This window comes from Prorops nasuta, unplaced genomic scaffold (genome assembly GCF_024137725.1).
Source record: "Prorops nasuta isolate Cenicafe-Biocafe unplaced genomic scaffold, Cenicafe_Pnas_1.2 PNAS00017, whole genome shotgun sequence".
NCBI classification, from domain to species: domain Eukaryota; kingdom Metazoa; phylum Arthropoda; class Insecta; order Hymenoptera; family Bethylidae; genus Prorops; species Prorops nasuta.
Window position 1 is genome coordinate 2,773,797 of NW_027116814.1, and position 22,209 is coordinate 2,796,005.

A 22,209-nucleotide genomic window follows, 5' to 3' on the forward strand; every position below is an offset into this window, starting at 1 on the left:
TCTTGGATATTCTGATATTTTTATTGGATTAATAATTAATCAAAATTAGAAGAACCTATTAATTAATACAAAAATATATATTTTTACTTTAGTCGCTTTTAACGAAAAATTAATAATTGATCTATATTAAAAGTATCAATATACAGGTTGTATCATCAATAATGCATGGAAATTTAAGCAGGTATTTTTGAAGATATAACAAGCCGAGAAGTTATTTACTGTTTTTTCCGAAACAGCATAATTGCCAAGATAATTCATTTTTCATTCGGGGAATCAGAGCTTTGATTCCATGGAAGAATTACTTTACTCTCACTTTCGTTGGTACTTTCCTTTCGATAAACAAAAGAAGCTTGTACTTCTTCTTCTTCACCGTTTCATATTGCCATACACATACATACGCAACGTTATCATACCGATCATCTATATTACTTCCTAATATCCTACATTTCTGATCCTGCTGCTGATGAAATTCATTTTTTGTCTATTTTTAAGAGAAATTTCGAAAGCGCCTATTAAAATGATAATTCAGGCTAATAATACATCGTCACTTGTAGATTCATTTTGAAGTCGTTTTATTTTTTTGATGACCTGTCGTATGAACTGCTCTATCTAATAAAGATAGCTAAGAAAAATATATTAACAAAGCAATTCCAAGGAAATTGTAATGAACTGAACAGAAAAATATAGGGGAAGCCCGGGCAAAGCGGGTCACTGTCCTTACACTTTTATGTAAACAATAAGTGTTAATATTTTGATTTGGTGATATTGATACAACAGTTATGAATGTAAATTAGTAGCATTTCGTCGGCAGAGACGTATTCTATAAAAGTAGTGGCAATTAAATCAGTTTTGTTGACGCCGATAACAATTTTAAAGGTTAGTTTTTTCTAGATCATTTAAAAAGTATTATAATTATTTCTTTATTCTTGATACTATTTCGAACCAGCGTTATTTAGCTTTAAAATAATATGCGAAAATATTGTTTTGGATAATTTTCTTAAAAGTTATAATTATTTAACTAAAAAGTGTACTCTCGGGCAAAGCGGGCCGGGCAAAGCGGGTCAAGTAAATTGATAACTTTTGTTGAATAATTTACAGATGGTGAATAAATACCAAAGGAAAAAATAAATCAGGCGTCTTGGAGTCAAGACATAATGCAAAAGGCAATGGACGAAAGTAAAAAAGTTCTATTAGAACCGCCTCAAGAAAATATAATATAAACTACCCATACAGCATATTTGACTAAACGTTGTCTTATAGACTTCTTTTAGTCATCCAATTGACTAAAAGACACCTAAAAGTTGTCTTAAAGCTACTAGGTGCTCTATGGGTACTCCACTTTACAAAGATATATCAAAAAAGGGAACTTGTGAAAAAAGCTCGGTAGATTTCATAGAGTATTCAATGACGCTGAAGAAATTGAATTGTTGAAATATGCGTTGCAAATTACTCTGGTCGAGGATCTCATTTTTGTAATTTTTGCCAAGAATGAAATTAAACTTAGAAACTTCGTTCAATAATATACTTCATGTTACTGTTAATATTCCATTAACTTAAAATTTGGTAAAATAATTATAACATAAAGTCAAATATTCAAATTTGTTTTTTTTTATGTATCTAATAACATTTGTATGGTTTATTATAGCGGTAATCCGCTTTGCCCAAAAGACTGACCCGCTTTAGGCCTACTTATGGGGCAAAGCGGGTCAAAAACACTTTTTTTTATTCTTCGCATAAACAAAAATTATGAAATTAAATGTTGTTGATTGTTTTATTACTTTATAGTCAGATAATTACCCTGACTAATGACACCGAGAATGTTTGATTATCAATTAAAAACGCAGTTTTCTTGATCTACAAAGCTTAAGTGGCCCGCTTTGGGCTACCTTCCCCTAAGCATTTGCTTATTTATATGAAATATTTTCGTAACTGGGAATGTACAAAAACTACACATGTCTACAAAAAATACGATCATGATTGTTATCGAGCAGGTGGGTGTCGTTTCCAAAGTAATTTTCTTCGTTGAATCTGAATACGAAGTCAGAATTCATTCATCACATCAGGATGTTGAGATGTTTGAAGTTATATACTCGAAGAATGGCTTTTTAGTCTACTTTGTGCATATATATACAGGTCGAACAAAATTTTTAGCTATTTTCTTCTAATTGCATTATTTACTCTAACTCTTTTTCTTTGAAATGAGCTATCGAATGGTTAACTACGATTTATCTTTGCAAAGTTGTAGCAATTTTAAGATAACAGACAAATTTCAAATATTGTTCGTTTAAAGTCTAAGGATGAGTCCGATCAGAACCTGTAAGGTAAAATTTTACCATGTAGGATTGCCAATTTGCTGTTAATTGGGCAATCAGCATACGTATTTTCGAAAAATTGGTAATCCTACATGATAAAATTCTACCTTACAGATTTTAGTAGGTTTCACCCTAATGGTCAATATTTGCAGATTTAGTTGTATAATAAATTTGTAGTTGATCTGAGATCAGATTCGTAATTAGCGACACTTAAAATCTACATATACAGTTTAAAGTCTGGATTTTTGGGTGTATAAATAAAAAGTTGCAGATTTAATGTAAATGTTGATGTGGTTTTTGGGCTATAACAACACAGTTTGGAATTTATCATGTTATCTTAAAATTGTCGTAAGTTTAAGAAGAAAAATCATGTATGACAATTTGGTAGCTTACTTTGCAGAGAAAGAGTAGTACTAAATGATACAAATGGAAGAAAAGACGTAAAAAATGTTGTGCTTCCGGTACATAACCTCAAATGTAACCAAAAATAATTTTTTTGAGTATATGACCTCACATATATATGAAAACCTTGATGCATTGGGCCAATTCTGACCTCGGATTTGGATTCTACACAGAAAATTACGTGGAGAACGACCCCCAGCTGCCCAATAACAAAAAACCTTATACCTTTCTCTCTCTCTCTCTCTCTCTCTCTCTCTCTCTGCATGTAATCAATTATATTTATAGTATAGTAAATACACATAGCAACAATATCATGGTTCGCTAATAATAAATGATAGTGAACGAATCATTACTGAAGGACGAGATGATGAGTTTCTCCTATCTGAACTGTACAATTATCACATAATTATCCAATAAAAGTTTATCATTGAAAGAACTTCCTGTTTTCATGAAAATATATACTTTTGCTAGCTTGATCTAATTTAAGAGTTCGGTTTAAACCATACTCGAGTCGTTTTCTTGTTCAAAATGTATTTTATGGTGAAACTGTTTTGGTGGTTTTTAATGTATACTTATAACGTTTATAATAACTCAATCACTGAAATAATCACAACAGAGTATTCCATAATATAATAAAATTATTTTTATTTAAGATTTGTTCTGGGGACCATCGTGTTGGGACGAACGGTTTCCGATTTATCGAACGATAATACAAATTTCATTGATTCAAACCTTTTGGGACTTCCCCAGTATAAGCAACACTATTCCAAGGCAAATGGTCATGGATCAAAATCAAACCTCATCTGTCAATCTGAGGAGTGTAACAAAATAGGCAAGTAATACGAATGCTTAAAAACATAAAATTAACATTTGTAAAAGAAATTTGAAATTAAATTCATATTTTGATACATAGGCAAGTTTATTCTTGGAAATATGAACAAAAGCGTAAATCCATGCGATGATTTCTACGAATACGCTTGTGGAAATTGGAAAATCAGTAATCCAATTCCCAATTGGGCAACCTCGACGAGTTCATTCCATCTTATGTTGAAAAATGTTCGTTCGAAGGTTCAAGGTATTTATTGTTATTCTCATTGTACTAAATATAATTATATATAGTTCATCGTGTTAAATTTCATTTTTAGAAATTCTGGATGCGAAAGTAGAACCTAACGATATCCTACCTGTTAAAATGGCAAAAAAATGGTACAAAGCTTGCATGAATGAAAGTAAGAAATTTATCAATATTTTTGCAGAAAATTTCGTTTACAACTAACTTCTATAATATTACTACAGAAGCTATAAATGACAAAGGGTTATCTCCCATAATTTCAATTGTGTCGAAAATTGGTGGTTGGCCTATAACTATGGCAAAGAATGAAAGAGTTATGACCGATGATTATTTAAAAGAAGTGGAAAAATATTATGCAAAGTCGACAGGCTTCACAAGTTTATTTAGCTATAATGTTATAGAAAAAGGCCATCTTGGCGTAGTCCAATTTATACCATTCATATCGGTACAAATCTAATTATGTTACAAATAGCTGAAAGAGACATTCGAAAAATCTAATCAGTTCGTGTTATAGATTGAACTTCCAACAGAATCGTTAGAAGATGATATAAAATTACCATCTCGTGAACTTCTCTACTCGCTCGATTCTTACAAAAAGCTCATTATGGCAATTGCCAATAAAATTGCGAAGGAAACAGGTGCTACCCTCGATCAGAACAAGCTTTCGAAAGATGTCGATGATTTAGTAAATTTTGAGAAACAGCTGTATAAGGTCGTTAATTATTGATAACTCTAAATTCTGAAAAAATAATAAATTACGTAAAAGCTATGATGATATTATTTCCATTTTAGATACGGAGTATTAAGGTAAAAGAGGAAGAGGACAGCCGAAAGGTATTTATCAAAGCTTATGGTATTGAGAAAGTTAAAAATATAAATTTTAATGCTATATATAATGAAAACGATGACGAAAAACGAACGAAAGATGACGAAGATGATGTTTTTAATGAAATTAGTCAAATTGGGTTGATGAAGAAACGCCACCATATTAATTATAAACAAAAACAAGGTTTTAATAAGAAAATATTTAAGAAGCATAGAAACAATAATAAAATAAACAAGGATTCCGAAACCTATAGAAACAGCAGTCACAAAAATTTCGAAAAGAACGAGAGACGATTTTCATCTATTTTCAAGAAAAAAGATTACTCGGATGAAAATAAAAGTAATTTAAATGATATATATGAAACAAAGGTTATTTCCTATAATAAAAAACATGACGAGGACTTCGAAGTAACATCTGCTGAGGTGGAAAAATTTATAACAGAAATTGAGGTACATCGATTAATTCATATCCTTTATCAGAGCTCGGAATTATTTGCACATTTCAGCTATTTTACTATAGTCATTAATAGGAAATCCCTATAAGTGACTATAGTAAACAATTGAATTGTGCAAAAATTTCCGAGCCCTGTCCTAAATATATTAACCCTTTCGCTACTACGTGCGACTACAGTCCATCTCCATGTGATGCCACTTAGAGGCGGTGCGAGATGGAACAATTCAGGGCTAGAAACCTCAGAATTTGAAGACAAAAAAGCAGTTTTTATGTTCGGGAGCTCGAAATGAGGACACTCTGAAGTAAAATTAGATAAATTGTATGTTAAATTATCACCTTCGCATGGAATTGGCGTCTACCTAGGATGATTACTGCTTTTTTGTCTTCAAATTCTGAGGTTTCTAGCCTTAAATTTTTCCATCTCACACTGGTCTTTAGGTACACAATAGGAATTCTAATCCTGTGTTGTTCAGTATAGTGTAGTATATCATTTTCCATGATAAAGTACAGAGTGAAGTTAGACAAATTGTAAAGGAATCCCCATAGAGCATCAAATGACTTAAAGACATCTTTTAGAAGTCTTTGAGACAAATAGATGACTAAAAGATGTCTATAGGATAACTTTTAGTCAAGTGTGCTGTATGGGTCAATTTCCCGCTGTGCACAACGCGCACTAAGTGCTCTACATAAAATGACACTCACACAGACGCGCACGCGGGCGACAGCTTTTTGTCAATGAACACCGTTAGACCAACTCGGGTGAATCGTAAACGTGGCTGCTAACGATTTTACTCGAGTACCGTGCAAATTTTAGGCGCGGCACGTTCAGGGGAAATACCGTGGTGCAGAAGTTTCCCGTAGTGAAAGGGTTAAAGAAGTACCAAAAAATAAAATTAACATGTATATTTATTCTTTTGTAGGAACTCTTTACAGAATGTTTTGCCGATGTGTTAAAAAATCTTGGTGTTAAGAAAAATAAGGTTATGATAATGGTACGTATTAATACGAGTCAACGTCTCGAGTACACCAAACTTCTCATGAAAACACCTAACGAAGTAATTGGTAATTAATATAATGTAGTACTCGTTCAATTTTTGAAATTTGTGTAGAACAACGAAAATAATATTATTCCTTTTTTAGTCAATTATATTCATTGGAGTTTTATAAACAAAATGTTAAAATACACTACCGATGATATAGAAGATATGATTTTTCAAATTTGGAGCAACATATATGGAGTCACAGAGAAAACACCAAGATGGATAAGTTGCGTTCAAAGCGTAAAATTCACTGATGCAATTTCCTACGAATATGTAAGAAAGTATTTTCCTGCAGAAAATTTAAAAATTGTAAGTCTTAATGTAATTTTCTTATGATAAATCTGTGCATGTAATCAGTATAGGTTAGTCACTTTGTGTTTCATTTAAGGGAAACGAAATGGTTGATATTCTGAAAACTGCGACTAAATTAGAAATTGAGAAATCTAATTGGATGAATGATGATATTAAGAAGTTCGCAAAGGAAAAGGTGGACAAAATGAAGAAATCTATTGGCTATCCAGAATGGTACAATAATAATGGTGCTGTTAAAAATTATTATAACGGGGTATGATACCTCCTATTAAATTTTAAATAATTGATAACTTTTATTAACTTTATAACATTTTTTATGACTTCTCTTTCATGTTTTATTATTTAGTTAAATATTAATTTTGAACATTTTGAAAACGCATTATCCTATCAAAAATATGAGAAATTACAGACATTTGAAAAATTGTTGTCTGATAAATTTAAACCCAATATGTAAGTGAGATCAATATTAATGAATTTTTAAGATTCTTAAAGACCCTAATTAATACTAATGAATATTAAAAAAAAAAACTGTTGTATAATTTTTATTAGGTGGAATGATTTTAGTCCTATTACAACAAATGCTATGTTTTCTGCTATCTTTAATGTCCTAGGTAAGTAATAATTGGATCAAATTATATAATATACTGAAAAAATACGAATATTTGACTTTCCATTTTAGTTTTACCAGCTGCGATATTCCAGTCTCCATTTTTTTCTAATTTTCATCCAGAGTAAGTAACTCTTATAAATTATGTTAATAAATTGATTACTATAATATCGTTAAATAAATATTTATCTGTTCCTTGCAGTGCCATTAATTTTGGTTTCGTAGGCTTCATAATTAGTCATGAATTGTCTCATGCTTTTGATCCACATGGTAATGCATTATAAAATCATGAAAAAACTATAACACTTCAAAAATTCAACAGAGTGAAATGAAATATATTATTTAGGTCGCAATTACGATAAGCATGGCAAGAATTTTAATTGGGACGAAAAAATGGATAAGGAATATTTGGCAAAGGCAAATTGCTATATTAAACAATACAACTCATATTCTGTACAAGTGGGAAAGGTTACGATTAATGTAAATGGCGAGAACACTTTGAACGAGAATATTGCTGATTGCTTAGGAACACATAACATATACAAAGCCTTCAAACTCTGGAGAAAGAATAAAAAGAGGCCTGATTCAAAGCTTCCTGGATTACAAGATTTTAGTGAAGATCAATTGTTTTTCCTTTCTACAGCATCTGTTGGTTTTTTATTGTTCTTCCTAAAAGTTTGTATGTAGTTATTTATTTCTTCATTGAGTTTCTGTTTTAGGTTTGGTGCGAAACAATCAAACCACCAAAAAGTAAGCAACTTGATTTAGATACTGATGAACACAGTCCTGCCCGAATTAGAGTTTTAGGTGAATTATCAAATTCTGAGGAATTCTCTAAAGCATTCTCATGCCCAGTAGGAAGTTATATGAATCCTGAAAAGAAGTGTAATATTTGGAAATAATTAATAAGCTTGTGTATTTATTATGATAATAATTAGAATAAAAAGTAATTATTAAATGAAATTGCAAATCCTCTGTTATAATCCATAATTATGGCTTCCTATCTAATAAACATTCATACATAGTAAAGAGATATGAATTTTTGAAAATGTAGTAAAGAATAAAACTAAATTTTTGTTTGTTGAAATAATTTTATTTCAATAATAATTAAAATAATATCTTATCTTACATATGTCATTATCAACAAAAAATCTTTAGTAACTGAGCAATAATAGTAACATTATTATACTGATATAATTGTAACTATATTCACTTATTCCGTAGAAAAGGTAATTGTTATACAAATTTAATATTGATAGCATCCATGCCCTGATAGATTCCGAAAGGAAAAGAAATAACCCCCCCCCCCTTTGCTTTGATAATGTAAACACATTAAATTAAGCGTTATATTGTGATTTAAATAAAAAATTATATATATATATAAATTTTCTCACGTTCTGGAATATAATACTTGAAATGTTAGAACGTTTCAACATTTAAAACCTACTTTTTATGACGAAATTACAAAAACAAAAACTAGTTTTTAACAACTTGAAAGGCTTTAATGATTTTATTATTTTATAAAGAAATATATTTAGATTACAGCAATCGAATACATACACAAAACTAAAATATCATTGCCTGATAATAATTATAATTAGTGATAATTAAAATCATTAGTGAAGGACGAGAGGATGATTTTCTCGTATCTCAGCTCTAATTACCACAAAACTATACGATAAAATTTTATCATTGGAGGAACTTCCTATTCTGATGAAAATATATATACTTGCTATCTTGTTATAATTTAATAGTTCGATGTGAACCTTTCTGAAGCTATGTCTGTGCTTACGATGGATTCAATAATGAAAATTATTTGCTGGCTTTTAATGTAAATATCAATTTATACAGTAAATAATTAACTGAAGTAATTCGAGCACTTGGAATCCAATCAACGATCTAATTAAGTGATTTTTCTTTAAAGATGTTACTCGGTAACCACAGTGTTAGGACGAAGATTGCCAAAATCACCAAAAGATAATAAAATTTTCAACGATTCGAATCTTTTGGATGTCCCCTGGTATAAGACACTTATTCGTGCCCTAAAACATGAAGAAGAATCACAATCAAGCTTAACTTGTCAGACAGAGGAATGTGCAAGATTGGGCAAGTCATACGAAATATTACAAAAAGTAACTAATACAATGTTTAAACAATGTGCCTAAAAAATTCAATTTCTATTACAGGCCGATTTTTTCATGTTAACATGAACAAAAACGTAAATCCATGCGATGATTTCTACGAATACGCTTGTGGAAATTGGAGCAATAATAGTCAAATTCCAAAAGATAGAACGAGGTGGGATGTATTAGATCAATCGGCAGCAGATGTTCAATCGAAAATTCGAAGTATTTAATGTTATTCTTAGAGAACTAAATATAATTGTACATAGTTTTTCAAAATAATATTTTTATTAGAAATTCTGGAAGAAGAAGTAAAACCAGAGGATATCCTACCTTTAACATTGGCAAAAAATTGGTACAAAGCTTGCATGGACGAGGGTAAAAAAATAATTAGTAAATTTTTTATTTAAAATTCCACCCAATTAATTTCTATTGTATTACTGCAGAGACTATGAATGCCAGAGGGTTATCTCCAGTTGTTTCACTTGTAACAAGCAATCGTGGTTGGCCGTTGATAATGCAAGAAGATCACTGGGAATCAGTGATTAATCGTTGGACGAATATAGAAAGTTATTATATAGACAATTTTGGCAAGTCAAGTTTTTTTACTTATGGTGCTGTAGGAAAAGGATTAGAAAAACATAATCCTAAACCATTCTTAAGGGTAAAGCATGCTAATTATTTCAAGCGACTGTGGTAAACATTCGAAATCTAACCTGTTTATATCGCAGATTGCTCCTCCAGACTTGCCGTTAATGTCAAGCACAGAACAAACTGATCGTAGCCAATTTTATTCATCCGATTCTTACAAAAAGCTCATTAAGGCTGTTGCTAATAAAATAGCGAATGAAACAGGTACTACTCTCAATGAGGAGAAGCTTGCAAAAGATGTGGATGATTTAATCAATTTTGAAAAAAAGCTATATGAGGTTGTTAATTACTAATAGCTTAGCTAATTAAAAATATCGAATTACGTAAACAAAACGATAAATTGATTTTTTTTTAGATTATACAAAATAATAACCCAGAGGAAATGAGCTCCACCAATGAGACATTTAGCGAAGATGATAATTCTGACACGATGAAAAATTTCCATTATGGTAGTATTTTTGATGAAGATGATGAAGATGATGAAGAATTGAAGATAGTCGATAAAGAGGGTATTATCACTAAGAGAATTAGCAAGAAACGGTCGACAATGAATAACCATCAAATTAATAATAAATGGAAAAAAGGTACAAATCAACGAATACAAAAAAATCATACAAAAAAACAAATGAACAAAGACTCTAAAAAACGAAGAGATAGAAGTCAACAGAATTTAAAGGAAAATGAGAGTATGTTATTATCTAGACTCAGGATCTCAAAGCGACGTCATGGTAAAAACAACTATAATAAAGAACAAAAGAGTAAGATAAAAGAACAAATAAGAGAAGATGCAGTCAACGGTAAAACATCAGAACATAACGATGAAGAAATTGATGAATGGTTGAATCAAGTGTTTTTGCGATCCCAAAGACGGAACAGTAAAAATACCAAAGTTGCACGGACTAAAAAGGATATCAAAACCAAACAACACGTACAAGGCAAAAATAAACATGACATGGACGATGGTTATGTAAGAAACAATAATGCATTTAATAAGGATCATGTGAAAAACCAAAGGAATGCTTATTTCAATGATCAGAATAATTACAATGACTCTGACATATCTGACAAAATTAATAAAGGAGAATTAGAACCGTTTAAGTCACAAATCCAACAAGTTTTGCTTAATTTAAGGGTAAGTCGGTTAATAGATATTATATTAATTAAATAGTTTTCAGAAAATAAGATTTATACGCGAATATATTCATTATCTTGTAGGAGTTTTTTGAGGAGGTCGTTAAGGAATATTTGGCAAAGTTGTTTAGCGAAGTACCTATCAGCACTACGGATGTTCCTATAGATCTACAAATGAGCAGGAATTATCTTAAACAATTTCTTTTCCTTCTCCTGGAGACACCCCAAGAAGTTATCGGTATTTAATTTAATGATTACAATCTTTCAATCTTTCATACTTATGCAGAACAACTAAAATAATAATATCCGAATTTTAGCCAATTATATTCAGTGGAGTTTTGTAAGCGAAATGTTAAAATATACTACCAATGATATGAGAAGAATGATTTTTCGATTTCAAAATGGCCATGATGATATATCAGAGCAAGAAGAAAGGTGGAAAACTTGCATTGAAGAAGTAGAAATGTCTGATATAATTTACTACGAATACGTAAACAAATATTTTCCCAGAGAACATTTGGAAGCTGTAAGTCATAATGTGCATTTCTTATAATACACGTGCAAATAATGAATATGAGTTATAAATTTTCTGTTTCATTTTAGGGATACTCTATGGTCGATAGTTTGAAAACAGGGGCTATATTGGATATTGAGGAATCCACTTGGTTTAATAATGATATGAAGATGGATGCTATGGTAAAGGTTGACAAAATGAAGGAATTCGTTGGTTATCCGAAATGGTATAGTAACAATACTGCTGTTGAAAACCGTTATAGAGGGGTATGATCTCTACTAACAATTTTTAAGCTATTAATAATTTGTAGAACATTTCTTTTCTTTTTTTAATTTAGTTAAATATTGGCTCTCAACACTTTGATAATGCTTTATCCTATCAAAAATATCAAGCTTTGCAGAATCTAAAACCTCTATTGAAAGTAGAAATGGAAGACTTTATGTAAGTGAAAGTAAAATATAAATATTTCAGAAATTTTTAAAAGCATTTGGTTAACATTAATTAATATTTTTTAACAAATGATTTAATTTATTTTAGATGGACCGGATCATTAACTCCTATTTCATTAAATGCTATGTATTTACCGGAGTTTAATAGTTTAAGTAAGTAACCTAAAATAATACTGCTCAGAGAAACGTTTTTCATCCGATTTCATGTTAATATTTTTAAGATATGATATTTTAAATTAAAAATATTCGATACCTTTTGCTTTCATGATATCCTAAAGCACATCTCATTTACTATATATATTTATATATATGTTAATTTTCCAATTAAGTAACTGTAAGTTATCATTTTTAAAAAATATTAATATAATATCGATATTCAACGCATTCCTCTGGGCAATGTTGATTGATAACAAAAGGATTAGAACCATAAATTAAAATAAAACATCGAGTATTTGAAATTTTTTTCAGTTGTACCAGCTGGACTGTTTAGTTACCCATTTTTCTCTATTTGGCATCCTGAGTAAGTAAATTTTTACGAATAACATCCACATAACAGTTTCAATTATTTCGTTCAATAATTGTAAATCCATTGTTCACAGTGCCCTTAGATATGGTCTGCTGGGTTCTTTAATCATTCACGAAATATCCCATGGATTTGATTCCATTAGTAATACTAATTATGAATTCATGAAAACCCTATACTATTAAAGAATATCGTAAGACGTAACATATTATATCTTTCAGGTCGTAATTACGATAAAGATGGTAAAGAGTTTACATGGGATGAACAAATGGACAAAGAATATATATCGAGGGCAAAATGCTTCGTTAAGCAATACGGTTCTTATTCTTTTCGAAATGGAAATTTCATCTCTCAATTAGACGGAAACATAACTTTGGACGAGAATATTGCTGATAGCACAGGAATTCACAGCTTGTATAAAGTTTTCAAGCTTGCGAGAGCGTTGAAAGGAACGCCAGATCCAAAGATTCCTGGATTAGAAGATTTTAGTGAAGATCAATTATTCTTCCTTTCTGCGGCATCTGTTAGTCTTTTATTGTTTTTCCTAAATGTTTGTATGTAGTTACTTATATCTTCATTGAATTTCTTTTTAAGGTTTGGTGCGAAACTATCAAACCACCGAAAAATAAGAAGGTTAGTTTTAAAAATGTTACCCACAGTCCTGGCCAAATAAGGGTTTTAGGTGAATTATCAAATTCCGAAGAGTTTTCTAAAGCATTCTCGTGCCCTGTAGGCAGCAAAATGAATCCTGAAAAGAAGTGTTATATTTGGAAATAAATGACAATCTTGTCTTTATTATAAATGTAAGTGTAATAAAACGTAATTAATAAATGAAGCTGCATAACTATTACTTTGATCCATACTTATTGTTTCCTATTTAAATAGTAATTGTGCAATGTATAAAGCAATAAATTTCCAACAATCTTGGAAAGGATAAGAACAATTTTTTAGTTATTGAGAAAATTTTATTATTTTAAGAATTAATAAATGTTAGGAGAAAGTATTAATTAATACAAAAATATTTCTTTCGCACTTATAACTTTTAACAATTAACTCTAATATATCATCTATATTAAAAACATCAAAATATAGGTTTAAACCACTAGTATACTTTTTTAATTTAAAAATATCTCGGTAAAATACCACATTTTATTCTCACTACTTTTTGTGTATAGATCCATTGGAGACCACACATATAAAAACTATTGTGTTCACAAAAGGGAGCGTAATAATATTTTATAAACTTTTATAGATTGAATCACACATACATAAATAAGAAAACAGTACTACTCAAATATTACACTCTTTTTAACATTTGAACTGTCGGACGATATTAAAGTAGCATGTGACTTTTGTGTTACAACTTCTCACTTTACATTTTTTAATAATTAAATAATATATAGATCAGATTTAAACTTCATTCGGAAAAATCACTTGAGATTTGAGAGGTAATAAAATAGACTGTTACCATTATTTGCTATAATTGTCAAAACAAGAAATTTATTAATGATGTATGCGCGTTTGATTTTTTATGACTCAATTGCAATAATTTTCGTTTATTTCTCAAAGAGGATGTCTATTTTACAGATTTAGAATATTCTTTATAGATGTACCGATAGTCTCCAAACAGTTCAAGGTTGAAGCCTAACCCCTCGTCAATAAAAAAAAAACAATTTAGTCGTTTCATTCATTTAAATATGATGAAAAATATTGTTTCATATTCGGGAAAACATTGCACGAAATGTTACAATTTTTAAAAACTTCGCAAATAAAATTTATACGAAAATTAAAAATAATTCTGAGTTTCAGCAGCTTAAAATTCTTTAATGATTTAATTATTTGTAATGAATTAATAAAATATATCTTTAGCTGTTAATATAATTAGTTATTAAACTAAATGATCACTGCAGTACACAAAGAGGTGACTTTCTCGTATCTTATAATGTTAATTATTAGCAGTGTTTTATTTTCCAGAATGAAGCAACTGATTAAATTTGCAATGACACTTACAACTTTTGTATTTCTTACAAACCTCACTTAGGAAGACACCTATATTGTACGTACAGATTTTAATAAAATTGTAATGGTGCAAACTAAATTAATTCAAGTTGCAGAATGATCAATTAGCGTTCAGTACCCAACATAAAACTGGTATTAACTTAAGCCTTTGTAAATCCAATGGTTACAGGTTGTTTAATTCTTCTTTATTTATGTTTTTGCTTTTTAATAAATTTAAAATATTTCTAGGTAGCCTTTAATTGATTCGAGTTAATAATAGATAGCTAAAATACAATTTTTATTAGAATGTAGAATTTAAAAATCAATAAATATATTTTTGACATAACTATAAATTATTAAAGACCTATTTTTATTTAATATTTAATCTAGTAAGTTAATCACTGTGTAAATTTATAATTATAACAAAAAAAAGTAGTTGAATGGGCTCGAACTCGAATCCACCGAACCCACGGTATATAAATCCAAAGTTGATCGAAAAGGATTTTGCCTCGAATCGCTGCCCAAACAAAGATAACACTAAGGTCGAGAGAGAGAGAGAGAGAGAGAGAGAGAGAGAGAGAGAGAGAGAGAGAGAGAGAGATATCCAACAAAATTATATCCCTCCTTCTCGCGCTAGAATTATTCCGAAGCTGACCGAAGTCAAGCGAAAGAGGCCGAAACATCCACACGGGAGTAGTGGTGTCGTAGTGTGCGTGTGTCCAACTTGCAGAGTTGGAAGTGATAGGACTAGGAGTGGGGACGACTCACGGATACGAGATTGCTTATGTATTTGTGAGAAACTTGGATGCATGGTGGGGGCTCTGAACGTTTGCAATCTTGCATCACACGTCGCAAACACAGTGGTTCGTATTATTCCTCACTGCCAGTGATGTTGGAAAGCGATGGAGCACCACTGTTTACCACCACCACTCACTCTGCCAGTTCTCGCTTCTAAATAACTACGCATTCGCTTCTGCGCATATTACAACAATCCCATTTTCACACACACACACACACATTTCCAGTATATTTATCTTTTCTTATCGATCTCCTCTATCCTGATTTCTTCTTATCTATATATTCGTTTGTATATATTAAATTTTAATTTCTTTTAGGGAAAGCAAATATTTTTTTAAAGTACCAAAAATTTCAAGATAAAAATTTATTACGTTGTACTCACTTTCTCAAGATGCAACTATACGCATGCGTTATTTATTTCTAATGTGGTGAAATGACGAGACTGTCCTTAAGTAATATATTGAATATATAGAATTACACATATACATACATATGTTTGTCTCTTCTCAAATTTTATTTAAATCTATCATTTTTGTACACAAATTTTGTTGGTTTAAATATTATCATCTGCACAAGACTAAACATGTGTATTATATTTAATAACTATGCAAATATGGATATTGAAAAAAATTGTTTGCGGTACCTTGCATTGATTTTTCAAATAACTATAACAATATAAATTAATAAAACATAGTATGAAATATTATTTAGTTCGTAAAATTTATTACTTAATTTGATTGTAAAGCAGCTGAAGTTGTTTAAATAACTCTCGATGTATATTTCTTTCATCTATCTGAATAACATTAAAAACAAATATTATTAATTCGAATGGCAAATTTTTGTAGAGGTCATTAAAATTTTTACAGATATATATATATATATCAATAATCTTAAAGTTTTTTGTAACTATATCAATAAATATACGTGTATGTATGTTGTATTCACACACGTAAAATATCTAAAATCTTGTTAATCATAGTGAGGAAATTACTAAACTTAATCAAAATTTTTATTTAAATAAAAGCAATATTTTCAAGATTATAATATTTTCACTTTTATATTTAAAATTTACGATTGTCTTTATATTTTTTAAACTACAGTCTGAACAAATAATAAACTCTGTCTTATTAGTAAATTATTTAACAAGAATAAAAGATTAAAAATTGTGAATGAAATGATTAATTCTGTATTTGTTAAATCTACATACATATTTCACGAGATTAAATCATTCATTTTTTGCTATAGATCAATATATATATATATATATAAATATTTCCTAGATAGTACAGAGTGAAGTTGCTCTGAAATATAAAGAAACCAATTTCCCATTATGCTATAATAAAATAAATTAATATTGCGACTTTTATACTTCATTCAGTTTTATTTTTTTAAATATATAATATAATACAGAAAAGATTGCCCGATGGCATTTGTTATAATTATATAATTGGAAATTGTTCATTGCAGTGTAAGGTTTCTTGTGTTTGTTGCAAAATGTTTGAGATTCTTAAGTATTATTATTAGACGAAACGAGGCTGTAAAATGGAGTTTGAACGGCTTTGCAGTGGAAGCTCTCGCAGCGAGTAAAGGCAAGCGGCGCGAACTGTGTATAAATGTAAGTATTCGTGACGCTGGTGCCTGCTAGTGCCTGCCGACTTATGTAAGGAGAAAAACACGAGCGTACTTACGATTATACAGCATACAGAGTGTTACAGACCACCTAAATATCTCTAAGACCAAGCGGAGCAGAGAAAAATATTTCAGAGAAATATTGTAGCATTTTTTAAAATCCATTGAGCAGAGAGTGGTGTTAGTATGACCTTGAATAGCACTTTCAAGGTCGTTTGAATGTCCCTTTAATATCGTCTATGGATCATTATTTTTTAAACGGTCTATGGTGGGTTAATTCGAGAATTTTCTAAAAAAGTAAATTAACACATTCGGAGCTAGAAAAACAAAATTCTTTAGCACAAGGAAAATATTTATATTTCAAAAACAAGATTTTTCTTTTCCCAATGCAAATTTGTGTATATACGTACGTTGAAATTCTTTTATATCAATTAAATTCTAAAATAGTCTGGATTATTTATGAAATTTTTAAGAAAAATATTTCGATGAGAATGTGATAATTTCTAATTTCATCAAGTTGTCCAATTGATATTTCGATTTGAAATTTGGGACTATGCATGTGTATGTGAAAGGGTTGCACACTTTATTTCAGCCAAATCCACATATACGTAAAATAGTATATAATAATATGAAATAATTTTTTGTATTGTATCTTTCATACTTTCTAAAATATATAGCTAGTTAAATATATCGTTTATTTCGATCATTGCCTATATATATAACTTGTTTTGCCCAGTGACCAATGTTCTCATAAAAGAATGATAATCTCCGCAGTACTAGCATGGCAATTGAATCACCTTTATGCAATTGCTGAGATGAAAGCATTATATGCAAGCAAGTTATCACTTTACAATGAGCACCCAATTAAATGCAATAGCAATACAAACACTCGTCGACAACACTTGCAAGGATGAAGTCGTTACGATTCTTTTGATAAATATCGGCAATTAATTGCCATCGTTAATAACGTTTATTGATTGTATACTTTTCAGAACTTCAAAGACTTTATAAAGTTATACGTTTACTAAGATGTAAATATATTGATCTACTAATTGAATAAATATAAGCATTAGTTTTAATTCGATAAAGATTATTATATTGGAAAATGTATATACAGGGTGAACCATATTAAGATGTGATCATTTTCTAAGAAAAATAAGATAAAGAAAAAAATGTTAAACAAAAGTTGTTTGACTTTGAAGGAGACTTGAGACGATACTACTGATTTGACCTGAAAGGTTCTTTCATAGGTCAAATGATAATAATTTTTACTAATATTCTATACAAAACTCTCTATTATTAAATTTTAATACCATAACATACGTTTGCAGAAATAAAAATTTGAAGAGGATGGCTTAGGTAGCAAAAATGAATCTCATTAACATATTCCATCAAAATATTTATTGATATAATCAATTTTAGTTTATTATTAAGTGTCACAAAAAATATTACATAATTTTATAAGAGTAAAAATAGAAATATAAATTAAGTACTATAAAATTCGTGCTTTCGACTTTTTGTCAGAGTTTAATGACTTTCATTCTTCCATCAAAAGCCTAAGCTACAATAGGGAGCTTTAAACAAATAGGGGGTATAGTATAAAAAAATAGGAATGGCCTTGATGTGATTTCTCAAGGTCAAACCAATGGTATAAACCAATGTTCACCTAAAAGTAAAATAATTTTTGCTTTAAATATTTTTCTTTATTTTGTTTTCTTTAGAAGATAATCGACATTATAAATGGCGTAACACGAGTTACTTATTTCCTTGGAACAGTGACTAATAGCATATCTGATTCTGAAGTGAAAACATTTACATATTTTTTTAATATATTGACAATATTTGTTGAGTTGCATTACAACATGATTAGGCCATGAATCTCCATAATTTTGTATGAATCTCTGTAAATATCAATAATATTCGTGAAATGTATAAACGTTTTTTTTATATTTGATATGATAATAGTGAGGATAAAAATCTAATAACGTTTCCTGATGTTGCTAATATTTTTCAAGTTACATAACAATTTGTCTAAGTGTGAATTCTTTAGGTCGACAGTCCACAAAATTGTTTATGTAACTCATTAGGTATGAATAATATCAAAAAAAGCATAAAATAGCTTTTTGTGAGCATGATAATAGGCAACAAAAAATTCTAATGATTTCTTTTCGTATTATGCATATTAACCGAGTTACATAACAATATATTTTGATCACATATATTGTTAGTTAACTTGAGAAAAATCGTAATAATACCAAAAAAAAAATGATTAGGTTTCTTTGTTGTCTATTATTATATCGACTAAAAATAACTTTGTATTATTTTTGATGTTCGTATTTATTAAGTTATATGTTATTTTTGTAAACTATTAATGTAATAAATTTATACCTAGATGGACTCTTATATCACTTAAAAAAAATTAGCAAAATGTAAAAAAAATATTAAACTTTTCTCATCACGATTATCATGTCTACGAAATATATTTTAATTATATTTGAGTATTGTTAGAGTATTAATATCGAGCTGTATAAAACAATTTACACAAACTCTTATCTGAAACATATCAATAAGAAATTCTGAAAATATTTTTTTTTAAATTATTAAAAAATTCTATAGATTTTTTTTCACATAACTAGATCTTCCATTCGCTTTGTTCCAAGGAAATAAGTAATTCACGTTACAATCTGTATATGTGTGTGTGCTAAAATGGTCCACCCAGTATAAGGGCGATTCACTTAAATTGTCCCAGATTGTGAACGTAACAACACGCTCATTTTCGTAATCATAAAGAGCTATCAGTTTTTTCATAAAACATTCCTGAAAGAAATTTCTATTCGAATCCAAAAAGATTTATACAAAAAAATTATATATTTTATATTTAAGGTAAATAAATTTATACGTTTACATTCTTGATCGAATTAAATAATACATCATGTAACATATGCAGAATATTATGATTTTTTTTTAGATTTAGCATAGAGCACGTAACATTTATATTAATTAAATGTTTTGATCAAGATTTATATTGAACCACACTCGAAAATTCATGAGTATGCGAATTTCCCCATATTAAGCACGTAACAATACATTCATTTTCATAAACATAAAGGAATATCAATTTTTTCATAGAACCTTTCCAAAAAAAACTTTCTATTCAAATCCAAAAAAAAAGTTTTATAAAAAAAACTAATATATTTTACAATTAAGAAGATGAATGAATTTTTACGCTCACACTCTTGATCGAATTAAATGATACACTCTGTAACACAAATGTACAGATAGCAATATGATTTTTTCTTGAGATTTAGCATAGAACACGTAACATTTATATTAGTTAAATGTTGTGACCGGGATTTCCATTGAACCACTCGCAAATTCATGAGTATGCGCATTTCCGTTTCCCGTTCAAGATTTACGAGCTTCGTAGATGCACGCTTCCGCTCACATTTAGTAAGAATGTGATAGAGATTTACACGCCACTCGATCACAGTTAAAACTATTATCTCTCTAATTAATCTAATGTCACTGTAAATTTATCATTAGTCAATATGAATTATGCTCCAAATGAAACTATAATTCTTCATTTTAAATCCAATAACTCAACTTTCCTCAGAAAATTTAGCTGTGATTCGGAATTTTCCTTCAACGATAATAAAACCGACATCGTTTTTTTATAGATAAAAAAATGAACGACATATATTATAATGGTGTTGAAAAAAAAATAATAAAATTCTTGTAAATAGAAGAAATGAAAAATATTTTTTCTATTTAATTGTCGTAAGTATCGCTCCTATACAACTGCGACGCTGACGGGGAAAATAAGCCTTATCCGCAAAGCGGAAGTAGTTGACCAAAAAGATTTATAACATTGTACGATACAATACGCGCTTATCGCTTTCGATATTACATTCTGCTATTCTGGTCTACCGTAGTTTAGTGTTTACGTTTCAATAAGTATACTACAAGAATATTTTTGTGTTATACATATTGTGTTGTAATTGAAAGGTGTTTTATATTATAAAAATAAGTATATTAAATTAATTTTTTAATAATATAAAAAATCTTTTTAGGTTAAAATCATTGCTATTAAAATACCTGAGGTATTTTCGAGTAACATTGTGTCTCTATACAAGTGGACAATTATAAGGTACCTGATACTTAAGGTGGTTGGGCTATGAATGCTTTGAAAAAATAAAAATGTGAAAATTTAGTATATTACTTATAATTATTCAATAGGTAAAATAGAATTTTTTTAAAATTATTAATACTCTAGTTTTTGAGTAAAATATATTTGAAAATGTACTTTAGAGTATATGGTTAATGTGAAAATGTTTGAAAATGCATCTAGTTATAGAAAATTAAGCAATATTGGTAAAATATAAAAATTTTGAAAACTTTTAATTTAAATGTATGATTTTTTTAGGTAATGAAATATTTCGAGATACAGCTCCTGACGTTTACTTCTACTACTGGAATATTAATTTGAAGTATCGAAAAATTGTAACTATCTTGGTAAGTTTATAACCTACGAAACAGATTGCTCTAGTGAAGTTAAATTTAAACTTTAAATAATTAAATTCATTTTATTTTATATTGAAAATATAATACATGGATTTTCGCAAAAGTTAGATTTTGATCAATAAAATATTCACTTTCTATATAATTCTAAAAGTTTTTTCATTACGTAAAAATATGGTCACTATTTTGACACAATTGCTATTAACTCAATAACATTAAAATGCCTCAGAATATAGATGCAAGAAAATCCAGACTTTTATCTCTGTAATATTACAGAAATATTAAATCTATACATAGTACTGTTTCCAAATATCTTACCATTTTAACATAAATATATCTTGTGCAAAATTTAACTTTGATACTTTTAATGATAATGTAGATAAACGACCTTATACAAGGTGTTTTAGTTTTGTACAGCTCTAGCTTAGATAGATATTTTTTAGTATAGCCTAATAGAAAAATCATATTCAATGGGACGATCTCATAACATTATTTTAAAGTCTATAATAAATAATCGACATATTTTAGCCTCCTTAAGACCGAAGTAAAACAATTCATTTTTGTATCTGCTTTCGATATAAATAAATCGATATTGGTAGATAAAAATACATATAAATTTTTATCCAATTTTGAATATTTTGTGTATTTTTCTCTGCCATATTGTATTCACCATTTTGTATTTACGAATTCTAATTTAACAACGAGAAAGAGGGAGAATGCACAGACCTCAAAATCCTTAGATACTAATTTTTGTATAATTTATAGAGCTTTTTATTTTATCATCCATCTTATTACATAAGGCATTCTATAATTATGAGAGCTGCGTAGGGTAGAGGTAGGTAGAAGTCATT

General features: G+C 29.1%; 2 protein-coding genes across 2 annotated transcripts; both read left to right on the forward strand.

Annotated features, from left to right (window-relative positions):
* The first annotated feature begins 3,220 nt into the window (after positions 1 to 3,220).
* On the forward strand, positions 3,221 to 8,063 carry LOC136779590 (neprilysin-like). Its single transcript, XM_066737246.1, has 16 exons — positions 3,221 to 3,280; positions 3,368 to 3,546; positions 3,628 to 3,789; positions 3,860 to 3,943; positions 4,011 to 4,231; positions 4,301 to 4,498; positions 4,579 to 5,061; positions 5,986 to 6,127; positions 6,206 to 6,414; positions 6,494 to 6,670; positions 6,764 to 6,867; positions 6,967 to 7,028; positions 7,097 to 7,148; positions 7,227 to 7,294; positions 7,371 to 7,672; positions 7,744 to 8,063. Exons 1-16 carry the CDS (start codon positions 3,243 to 3,245, stop codon positions 7,924 to 7,926), a joined length of 2,664 nt encoding a protein of 887 aa, XP_066593343.1. The 5' UTR covers positions 3,221 to 3,242; the 3' UTR covers positions 7,927 to 8,063.
* Positions 8,064 to 8,799: 736 nt separating this feature from the next.
* LOC136779566 (neprilysin-like) lies at positions 8,800 to 13,265 on the forward strand. Its single transcript, XM_066737206.1, has 16 exons — positions 8,800 to 8,855; positions 8,949 to 9,130; positions 9,211 to 9,372; positions 9,442 to 9,525; positions 9,594 to 9,811; positions 9,879 to 10,076; positions 10,154 to 10,930; positions 11,014 to 11,167; positions 11,247 to 11,455; positions 11,533 to 11,709; positions 11,781 to 11,884; positions 11,981 to 12,045; positions 12,361 to 12,412; positions 12,492 to 12,559; positions 12,637 to 12,938; positions 13,010 to 13,265. Exons 1-16 carry the CDS (start codon positions 8,803 to 8,805, stop codon positions 13,190 to 13,192), a joined length of 2,988 nt encoding a protein of 995 aa, XP_066593303.1. The 5' UTR covers positions 8,800 to 8,802; the 3' UTR covers positions 13,193 to 13,265.
* Positions 13,266 to 22,209: the final 8,944 nt, after the last annotated feature.

Bases quoted from the DNA above. Each gene is read 5' to 3' on its own strand.
- LOC136779590 (XM_066737246.1), top strand. From the start codon at position 3,243: ATGTATTTTATGGTGAAACTGTTTTGGTGGTTTTTAAT. The intron at 6,415-6,493 runs GTAAGTCTTAAT...GTTTCATTTAAG, and splicing joins CTGCAGAAAATTTAAAAATT to GGAAACGAAATGGTTGATAT. The intron at 6,868-6,966 runs GTAAGTGAGATC...AATTTTTATTAG, and splicing joins GATAAATTTAAACCCAATAT to GTGGAATGATTTTAGTCCTA.
- LOC136779566 (XM_066737206.1), top strand. From the start codon at position 8,803: ATGTCTGTGCTTACGATGGATTCAATAATGAAAATTATTTGCTGGCTT. The intron at 9,812-9,878 runs GTAAAGCATGCT...TTTATATCGCAG, and splicing joins ATCCTAAACCATTCTTAAGG to ATTGCTCCTCCAGACTTGCC. The intron at 12,939-13,009 runs GTTAGTCTTTTA...TTTCTTTTTAAG, and splicing joins TCTTCCTTTCTGCGGCATCT to GTTTGGTGCGAAACTATCAA.